The following is a 10409-nucleotide window of genomic DNA, read 5'->3' on the forward strand; positions in this document are numbered from 1 at the left end:
GAGCACGCATGTGCAATTTGAAACAGTCACGTGGATGTTTTTAGCTAAATAAAACGTGTATCCGCTGACTGCAACTAGCAGTTTATTATAATCGTGTGGGACTGAAACACAAACCATGGGAAAGACAGACGTAAGAATTATGTTACTTTCATTTAAGTTAACCACGTGTACTGAGCAGATTAATACACGCTAACCGCACTTTGGTCTTATTAAGTGTAAGTTAACAAGCTAACAGTTAGTTAGCAGATGATAAGCACACGTGTTCTACCTAAAAGGACATTTCACGTGGTTAATGTACAACTGCACAACCCTTAAGTTATTTTTTAATTGGGCCCTTTTAGTTTCAGGCTATTCATAATCATATTTTTATTTACGTATCCTCATTTATAACCTTTATACTTACACTGTGCAATGTCCTACTGTGCAATATTTTAACACTTACTGTGTAATGACATGTATAGGTTATATTTCTATATTTTATCACTAAATATACCACACACCATGTGTGTAGTTATCCTGTGCAGCTATGAATAATGAGCATGCAGTATCTGTACAAGTTAAATGTGTAAAACGTGTATGTAGATTGTATATTTTATTATTACTTTATCTAGATTGTAATTTGTAATGTTTTTGTCCTTATTAGCACTCAATTGCCTTTTTTCTTTTCTTCTTTTGCAATTATTTGTCGTGTAATTGATTAGTTGAGTGGCAGAAGTTAACTTGAAACTAAATTTTGATGAGTAATTGAAAGTTTCAATTAGTTATAAATGGATGATACCAGATTTTAACTGGTTTGAGCCTCTCAAATGACAAATTCACTTCCTGTATTACTACAATAGTATCACTTGAATATTTTGGGGGTTCTGACTGTTAGACAACACAAGTGATTGGAAGATATCACATTGGGCTCTAGGAAATGGTTATGAGCATGCACAGTGACTTAAAGTGATGATGTAAATGATGCATCTTTGAAAAAAACCCAAACAATCCACAGTTGGATCAGTGTTGTAAATATTTTGTATGCAGTCTTGCTCACAAGAGCACACAGGGTCTTAATTTGACAAAAGTTTGTGTTTCTTTCAGGCTACGAGACGTAAAAGACGAAGCAAAGTTGTCAACAGTGAAGTTTTAGAGGAAGAGGACAGCGCTACACCAGGCAAGTCATTTCTTTAAAATACCTAGAAACTTGGACTAAACATGACTGTTTGGACTTTGTAATGACTGACATTAAATCATTCATTATATGATTGTTTCAGAAGGACAGACTGAGAGTGTCCCTACAAGTAAAGAAATAGTCGAAACAGAGGAGGATGCTCCCAAGGAGGACCAAGATGAACAAGGTTTACCATACAGATCCTACCTGATGTCTCACTGAGATTCTGAGCTGTGCCAGTAACAAAGATGTGTCTTTAGATTCTCAGATGGAGACCGTCATTGAAGTAAAAAGAAATACATCCACTGTGACCGTATCCTGGGACAAGCAGAATGAGGAGGGAGAAGCTGATGATTCAGAAAAAAGAACCAATGCAAGTGATCAGATGATGGATAGTGGTAAGGATGTTTACAGGAATCAGAAGCGTCATTTGCTTCAGAAAAGTAAGATTTGTCCACTTAAATGCTGTCATCATCACTGCTGCAGGGGTATTGCTACTCTTCATGTTTAGAATCTTAAAGATACTCATAACATGTATTAATCATGTAATGAATGACTCCCACTATCTTTTTGGTCCTAATGAATTTCGTTTCTTGTCATTTAAGTTGAAGGTGTTATGCTAGTCTTTGTTTAAATAAGTGTGTTAAAACCAAAAGTTGCAAACAATTGTTCCGTTTTAAGGAAAAACTCAGCCTCCTTAAAGGGAAACTGGTGTTTTTTTCCAAAAAGTGCCAAAAGTTTTAAGTGGTTACATTTCAGCCTGGATTGTTAATGCTGGACCAGTTTCAAAAATAGTTGTTCCCATTAGAGACTTAGACACAAAACTTGGAAAAATGTGGCTCAGGTTGAGAAATACAAACAATACACTTTGAGCTTGAGTGGAGGCTACAAAAAAGTGTTGTTACTGGTTTTCAGTCTTAAAATCTAAATATGTTTTTGGCAGAAGAACAGATCATCTCCTCATCTGGTGCTGTGGGCTCCACAGAGGATGCTTTCAGGGAGAGCACTGAGACAAACATGATGCAAGACATGCAGGAATCTGGAGGTACTTAGAATATAACGACACCAAACAAAAGTATCTTATTGAAACTCTCAGCGATGACGGTAACAGAGCTTCCTCTCTAGAGTCTCGGATGGACACTGCTGCTGAAAATACAGCTGCAGTAACTGTAACCCTGGAGAAGAGTGAGGAGGGAGGGAGCGAGGATGTTAAAAAGGAAGCCAATGGAGGCGAGCAGAAAATGGTTAAAAAGAAAGCAGGTAAGGATGCTTCTGAGAGTTAATGGTAACCAGTCAATGATAAAACCGCTGTTACAGGTAATTCTGTCTTTCTGTCCTTTGTGCTTTCACTGTCCTACTCACACAAAAATCCCAGCATTTTTCACAGCAGCACAAGGTGTGTACTGAGGATGTGTTTCCTCCTTGTGGCACTATGGCAACGCACTAAAAATGTGTAGTTAGGAGAGACAAGATTTCCTACACTGTCTGTCTGCCATTTGTACTTATTTAATTTGTCTCGGTTTTAACATTTTCTGTTGGTTGCAGCAAAAAGGAAACGGAAGGCACGCTCTACTGTTGAGACCTCCCCACCGAAGAAAACTAAGCTCATCAGTGACGGTATGAAGCTTTCAGTGTTGCACTCTGAAAATGAGTCTTTCATACACTGCAACCTTTGGACACCATGATGTCCTTCACTCTGATTTTTACTAAAAAAAAACAACTTTAAAACTAATAAAATCTTTTATTTCTTCTATGAATTGTTAAAACTTCATCTAAACTGCTTGTCGACAAACTTACAAGTAATTTTGATCAACTGTGCTCAAAAATAGTTGAAAAAAACACAGCATTGCCTCACTATCAGTGCTATTGTAAACATTTTCTGTGACGTGTGTCAGTGTTTACCTGACCTGTGTGACATTAATCTCAGAGGCACAGAACAATGTGGTGAAATATATATGATACCTTGAGTAACAGCACAAAGTCTTAATGACAGGCGAGGAGAGAGAGATGAGATATCTGATACACCATCTGCCATTTGTACTCACTTTTTTGACATTTATGAAGTATTTCTAACATTTTCTATCGGTTGCAGTAAAAAAGAAACAGAAGGAACAACCCAATGCTGAGACCTCCCCATCAAAGAAAACTAAGGTCATCAATAAAGGTATGAAGATTTGAATGTTGGCCTTGAAAATTATTCTTTCATACACTGCAGCCTTTGGACACCATGAAGTCACTCCGATTTTTACCCCCCCAAAAAACTATAATAAAAACTTATAAAAAATTAAAAATTAATCAACAACATACAGAATTGTCTAACTGTGTATAAAAATAATACTATATACTTTCGATAACATTTCCCTGAACATGTGAGGCAGTTTTTACCCGATAATTGTGAGACTCATTTCAGAGATGAGATTTCCTACACACTGTCTGCCTTTTGCACTCATTTTTTAAAATTCGTGACACAGTTTTAATATTTTCCTTCGGTTGCAGTAAAAGGGAAACAGAAGGCAAGCTCTGCTGCTGTGACCCCACAACCAAAGAGAATAAAGCTCATCAACAAAGTTATGAACCCAAAATAAGTCAGACTGCTGAATGCTTTGATCTGTAAGGTGCCTAATTTTCGTACCCTCATACATTTCACTCTCTTACTTTGTTGCAGGTTTTTGTGTTTTTATTGGCAACCTGGACAAGTCCAAAAGCCGTAGCCAGATTGAAGATTCCTTAGCAAAGTACCTCATGACAAACAGTGTCCTATTCAAGCACATCAGATTAGACAAGACCAAGTGAGTATGTTCTTAAACGTCAGTGTTTTATTGTCAGATGTCTTTCGGCAGGAAACCCTGTTGGTGCATTTGACACTGATCGTCTCATCAAGTTAGAATGATTACTGCTACTACTTTAAATACTAAATCAACTCAAAAGTAATGTTTTGTTGTTGTAGAAAATTTGCATATGCCGATATGGCGTCAGAGATGGACATGACCAAAGCCCTGACGTTTAATGGAGAAGTGCTGCATGATAAGCCAATGAAGATCGCCAGAGCAAAGGTCATAAGTAAGGACAAGGCCCAACCTACAGCAGAGGAGCGAAAGGGTAACTAAACTAAATATGACCGTTTTATCTTTTGCACTTTTTTACACAATTCAAAATCTCTGTTACATCACCATTTCAGAAACCAGTTCAGGGGTAGTGTTTGTGTGTTTTAACCACAGGAGGGCATTCATTGTAGAGTTTTAAAGCTGATATGATTTTGAGTTTGTTTTTTTTCTTTGTTAACGGCTTATATAACAGATTCATGATATGATAAACAGGGACTTAAAAACATTACAAAGTCTGAGGCAGTTGATATAAATTGAATGTCTAACTTGAGGAATGTCTTGTTTTTAGAAGCCAAAGATGGCAGATGTTTATTTCTGAAGAACATCCCATACGCGGCAACAAAAAATGACATTGTCAGGGTTTTCCGAAAGGCCATCGACGTCAGGTTTCTTGGTGGAACTCAGGGCCCAGAGAGAGGGTAAGAGTTTAAAGAACCTGCATTAGAGGGGCAGTTCACTCCCATATTAAAACAATAGTCATGATTTTTGGGGTGAATTGTTCCCTTGAGGTTTACTTTATATGCATTTGTATTAAGTATACAATGGTGTGCAACACCAATTATCATATTTAGTCATCCAATGACAAATATTTAGAAATAGAATTATGCATTTATTTAGTATTTGTAATCCGTACTGAATAAGCTTTGTTTTTCAACAGCATTGCTTTTGTGGAGTTTCAAAATAAAACAATTGCAAAGAAAATGTGGTTACGAAAACAAGGAGTCCAGATCCACGGCCGGGTTTTGACTGTGGACCGCATTAGAAATAAGGACAACGAAGACATCAAAAAAGGTAAATCCCTGTATATTTAGAAATTTACTGTCAACAGCTGATACAATACTACAGCGGTTAACCTGATCATCAGTCAATTCTAAAAATATTTAACCCACAAAATGAACATTTGTATATCCTTTACTCACCCCATGGTCTGTTGAATTCCAGAAGAAAACTTCGTTTTTCTGGCATGCCTCCACTGTGAACAAAAAATCTGGAAATTGAGAAAATCCTTGATGAATTGGAAGTCATAAGTCACTTTTACCAAAAGCAAATTTATATCAAATCATCTGTTTACAAACTCTCACACGTCTCCTGCAGTATAATCCAAGTCTCATGTTTTGAGTCGTTTGCTCAGAAACGCCACATGAATTTTCACTAAAATGCTACAATGTAAAACACTTCAGTTCAAAAAGTCTCATATATGACTGAGAAGTGCGTCAGGGCACGTGCATCATTTGGACAAGGGCGCGTTATTTGTAGACAGAATTGTTTTATTTTGTTTTTTTGTTGTTGTATGTATATTTGGGAAGTACTGAACATATGTTGGATAAATGAGACTTTAATATAGTACTTTAATATTTGCTATTGTTAAATGCAGACCCCTTTTACTCTTTTTAAGTCATGAAGAATATTTATCTTTTTTGGAGTCTTTATTCACTTGGAGGGCATTCAAGAAAGAAAATAAGAAAACTAGTTTTTGTTATAAATTCAAAGTAACACATGATGAGTAACTGATGAGTGTGAGTGAAGTACTCCTTTAAATCTAGACAGGACTAACCAAAGATTTCACTTCTTTCTTTCAGATCCTCCGTGTAAAACCCTATTTGTCCACAATTTGCCTGTCAATGTGAAAAGAAAACAACTCAATACGGTCTTCCAGGAAGCTTGTAATATCAACGTTCCTAAAAGCGAAGGCAAAACAAGAGGGTACGCATACGTACAGTGGCCTGTTCTTTTTTTTTTCACTGTAAGGAAAGTGTTTGCATTTTCTCATGGAATATCTGTAATCCTTTGCAGGTTTGCGTTTGTCGAATTTAGAAGTGTGGAAGATGCTGAAAAGGCCTTGGAGTCGTCCAAAAACGTTAAGATCAACAAAAAGTTGATCGGAGTACAATTCAGCAAAACGAAAGAGAAGTCAGGAACAGAAAAGGGTATGTGGGATAGTTAATGTCATATTATTCATGTAGGTGTTGCCTGTCACCTAATATCTGAAAGCAAAACATCATATTTTTTCTCAAATTATATCAGTTTGAGTCAAGATGCTATTTTGTTTCTTCCTCCTCATTAGTCCTGAAAAAAACACTGATCGTGATGGGCCTTGCTGAGACGACAACTGCAGAGACTCTTCAAAGAGCTTTTGAAGGGGCGTTACGAGCAAGAGTCACTGTAGATAGAGAGACAGGAGTCTCAAAAAGGTGGGCAGCCCAATCTTATCTTTTTACTGTCATAATTGTAATTTAAAGCCCCCCTCCATTTTTTTGTTTATGTCTCTCAAATGTCTGACCTTGACTATACTGTCTTGTGTTTGTGTGAAGTTTGTTACTAGAGAGCTGTTTTCACATTCCTCTATTGAGGGAGCGATATTGAGTACTTCCCTAAAGTCTGATATTCAAATGTGCGCCAGAAAAATAAGATTAGTTCTATTACTAATGTGAAAGCCAAATGGAAACATATCGACAGAGCAACAGACTACGCAGCGGCGCTGGTGAAGAAGCCTGAAACCTCCAGTGCTGAGTGGACTGGACTGGAGCAGAGTTAGCGTTAGCATAGATAAAGTTTTGACAGCAAACATGTTAGTGTTAAGTTTTGGGATGTAAAATTGACCCCGGAGCTTCCTTATTTATTTTGTTAAATTTATTTATTTTTCACAGTAAAAATAAAAAACAAAACCACAACAAAATAGTAGCAGATTGTGCAAGTGAGGTACAGAAAACCCAGAGAGGCTGATGAGACAAAATTGATTACAGAAACAAGTATTGCATCCTACAATATCAAAAAATAAGGACAAGTAGACCGATCATTGAAGAACAATTACAACACCTAACGTCAAATGGCAAAAAACATAAAATAAATCAGTTTTTTTAAATGTACTGAGGGTGTAAGGACCTATGTGTGTTTGTGGAGATGTGTGAAAGTGTATGTTTATGCATGCGCATGATTGAGACAAAATGCTAAAGCACATTCAACTCTTAACAAAGGAGAGATGGAGAAGAAGCCAAAAGAAGACAGATGTGAAGAGTTAGGGTTGTTAGGTTAAAGTTCGGTTCATCGGACAGGTCCTGAGCCTATATTTGTAATGCTTTCTTCCAAAAACTATTCTGATACGTCTACTAGTCGCTGAATTTGTTGCACAACAGACTCATCTGAGTGTGAATCTGTCTGAGGCTCAAACACGTTTGGCTGAATCTCTGCCGTGTTTCCTCTGATGCTAATGCTTACTATTTGGATGGGCGCTGCTCTTTCGTTGATCAGCTTTGGCCAAGCAGCACTGGAGAGAGGAGAAAATCAAAACTTAGCCCAAGAAGCAGTAATGGGCAGGATGGAGGCCAGATCCAGAATTTCTCAATAAGAGAGATAGAATAGATGTACTTCCAGCACCGTCTCAGAGTTGCTTTTAATGTTTTTTCTTTTTATGTGGGGAAACCATGTTAAACAAAATATAATCTCTTAGCAGAGTATTTTTACATACTTTGAACATGCTTAGAGGGGCACTTAAATGTTTTTACATTTTTCTGGAGGTTTTCTTGACACCGTCTTGCATTTTTTCTCAGGTACGGTTTTGTGGACTTTGAGCATGAAGACACATGCAAATCCGCCATGGAAGCCATGGAGGACTGCGAGATAGATGGCAGCAAAGTGACTGTGACCTATTCAAAAATTAAGACCGGAATACGTCCAGGACGCCCCCACAAGCCACCCCGTGGTCCCCCTGCAGATCAGGTGGGCGTAAAGACAAAGAAAAACGCAGAAGAGGAGGTAAGACTTGAGTCTAACTTGTGTATTGGAGTCTCACAGCAGTTGTATTTTCCCAAATAGTTTTGAAAAGGAGTAAAAAAAAAATTCAGGCTGCTCTAATCGTTGTGTTTTAAAAAAAATATTAACAATGGATTGAATGACTATTAGTAATGTGAAAGGGGGCGCTTGTTTTGATGAACACACAAAATGAATAACTCAGCTGTTCCTCTCGTCAGTTTTAGCATCTTTTTCTTGCTAATCAACAACGAAAGAAACTCCTGTGCCTATAATAACCCCCAACCACGCCAAATAACAACAAAAAAGGGGAAAGAAACCATAAAAAAAGCTTAAAATTACAAAAGCAATAAATAGCATTACAATAAAATAAAAACACTATAAAAAGAATATGAAAGAAAGAATAAACTAAAAGTATACAGTAAAATATGATATTAATAAAACAATGTAATTGATTAAACATACAAAGCAAAAAAATATGGAAAGATGTACTTAGAAAATGTTTTTAAAGCCGATTTCAAAGAGGACAAAGATGTGGCTCACCTGATCTCCTCCTGCAAATCTTTACATACTGATGAGACCTGATGATGAAGTTGCGGTCGTCCCCAGTTTTCAGGCTAAATTTTAAAAACTCTAAAAGGGATCCTCCGCTGTGCTGTGTTGCTGCTTTGTTTCACTGCCCACAGGTGGCCGATAAAATTGGTTAATCCAGCTTTAGTAAATGCTTTTGACCTTATTTTTCTGTGGCAGCTTGTTTTAGGAAGTGGTTTTTATCCTCCATGCATAAAAACTAAAACTTGTGATTTTGTTTTCCAGTTTTAGGACGTGCAGCTGTCCCACCAGAGAATGCTGTTAAAAAATTGAAAAACAAAAAGTCCTCCACCTCCCCGAAATTATCTAATTTCATTCCCCTGTAAACGACCCGCAGGAGCGTGTCCTGAAGGAGCGAACATACAGGTGGATGACAGAAACGCTCGTATGACTGGTACAGTCATGTCGCAGTTGCGCCAGAACTATGTGGTTAGATTTAAAAGAAACATTTATGGTTTGACTTAGAATAAGTATGTTGGTTACCAAGGTAACGTAATGCATCTCATGGGACATGCATCACATGACATATGTTGACATATTACATTTCCTTGTTAAAATAAATACGATGATTACTTGGATCGTTTGCATCATTGGGCTCACAGAGCAAGCGCACCACAGACTTCTGATGGTCCATCAGCCAACTTCAAGTATGTTATCAGACCAAATGGACTAAATCCTGTTAGTGAAAAGAAACATTTTGCAGGGGTTGTGTTGCTAAAAAAACTTTATCCATTGTATCTCTTTCCCAATTCAGGTTCACGGGAAAACATTATTTTTGTGCCTAATGAGATCGCCTGACAGACCTGAATGTTGTACTTTTGCTTCAAACTTTAAACTGTATTTCTGAGGAGCATGCTCTTTATCAGGCGGCCAGGAAGTTTTTTTTTTTGCATTACAACCACGTGAAATGACTTGTTTCACTATCAGATATGATCTATTGGGTATATTTTGATTACCTGGATGATCCACAGAATTTTACACCTGCGTTTTATTCATTTCACCATTTTGGCCTTGTGCACCACTGAGTAACTTGCACAGGAATATACAGGGCTTCATTTACAACACTGTATCTAGATTGCATAGTTTGGAGTTAGGGCTAAATGTTGAGATAAGCCAATCAGAGGCAAAGTAAGGTGGGTCATTCCTTTGCTATCCAGGGAAATCGAAGTCATGAAGCACTAGGCTACTTTATCTGACTTCCTCCTTTGCTCCTGTGATAATTACTACAGCCGCTAGGTACCAACGCCACAAAAAACATAGATTGGGTTTTTCTTGTAAAAACACGCCATGTGATCGCATTTAGGTGGAGGACACTTTAATTTTGATATGTTCAAGGGTGTGAAAATGTGTACAGTTTGCTTGTCCCGCCTGATTGTCTGAGAGGAGACACCTTGTTATGTCATATTTTGTACATTAAACTGTTGACTTCACAATTATTGTCAAAAAACACAGAAAAGAACCCTTACTTCTTAACACATTATGTGCGTCTTCTGTAATATAAAAATGTGACTTCAGATTTATTCCTAATGTGAAGATAAAACTATTTTTAAAACCACTCCATCTGTTTCTTTTGAGTTTTCTGTTGTAACATCTGTTTTGTGAAGACCCACAAGGTTATCCCAGGACTTGCTGAAATCTCAGCCAACTTACTATTTCTTCTCTTCCACTGACCTGAAATAACACCAGTCCCACAGCTAAACATGCCATGTTTTCCACCCAACGGGCCTCTAATTCATACCTGTTGCATTATTGATGCTGTTAAAAGTAAAACTGGGGATATTTGGCACTTTTCGCTGCTCCTTGCACATGTCTCT

General features: G+C 37.4%; 1 protein-coding gene across 3 annotated transcripts; it reads left to right on the forward strand.

The window, feature by feature from the left end:
- Nucleotides 1-19: 19 nt before the first annotated feature.
- On the forward strand, nt 20-10167 carry LOC121952018 (nucleolin-like). 3 transcript variants are annotated; one of them, XM_042498527.1, is made up of 17 exons: nt 20-130; nt 1084-1156; nt 1257-1340; nt 1414-1551; nt 2097-2198; nt 2279-2413; nt 2699-2770; nt 3246-3317; nt 3819-3942; nt 4101-4252; nt 4547-4676; nt 4916-5049; nt 5838-5961; nt 6052-6185; nt 6323-6449; nt 7806-8010; nt 8821-10167. In XM_042498527.1, the coding sequence occupies exons 1-17, from the start codon at nt 116-118 to the stop codon at nt 8824-8826; spliced, it is 1827 nt and encodes a 608-aa protein (XP_042354461.1). In that variant the 5' UTR covers nt 20-115; the 3' UTR covers nt 8827-10167. The 3 variants fall into 3 exon arrangements, with proteins under 3 accessions (XP_042354461.1, XP_042354462.1, XP_042354463.1); XM_042498528.1 differs by having other exon boundaries at nt 2100-2198; XM_042498529.1 differs by having other exon boundaries at nt 1260-1340.
- Nucleotides 10168-10409: the final 242 nt, after the last annotated feature.

Source organism: Plectropomus leopardus, chromosome 12 (assembly GCF_008729295.1).
Source record: "Plectropomus leopardus isolate mb chromosome 12, YSFRI_Pleo_2.0, whole genome shotgun sequence".
Lineage (NCBI taxonomy): Eukaryota > Metazoa > Chordata > Actinopteri > Perciformes > Serranidae > Plectropomus > Plectropomus leopardus.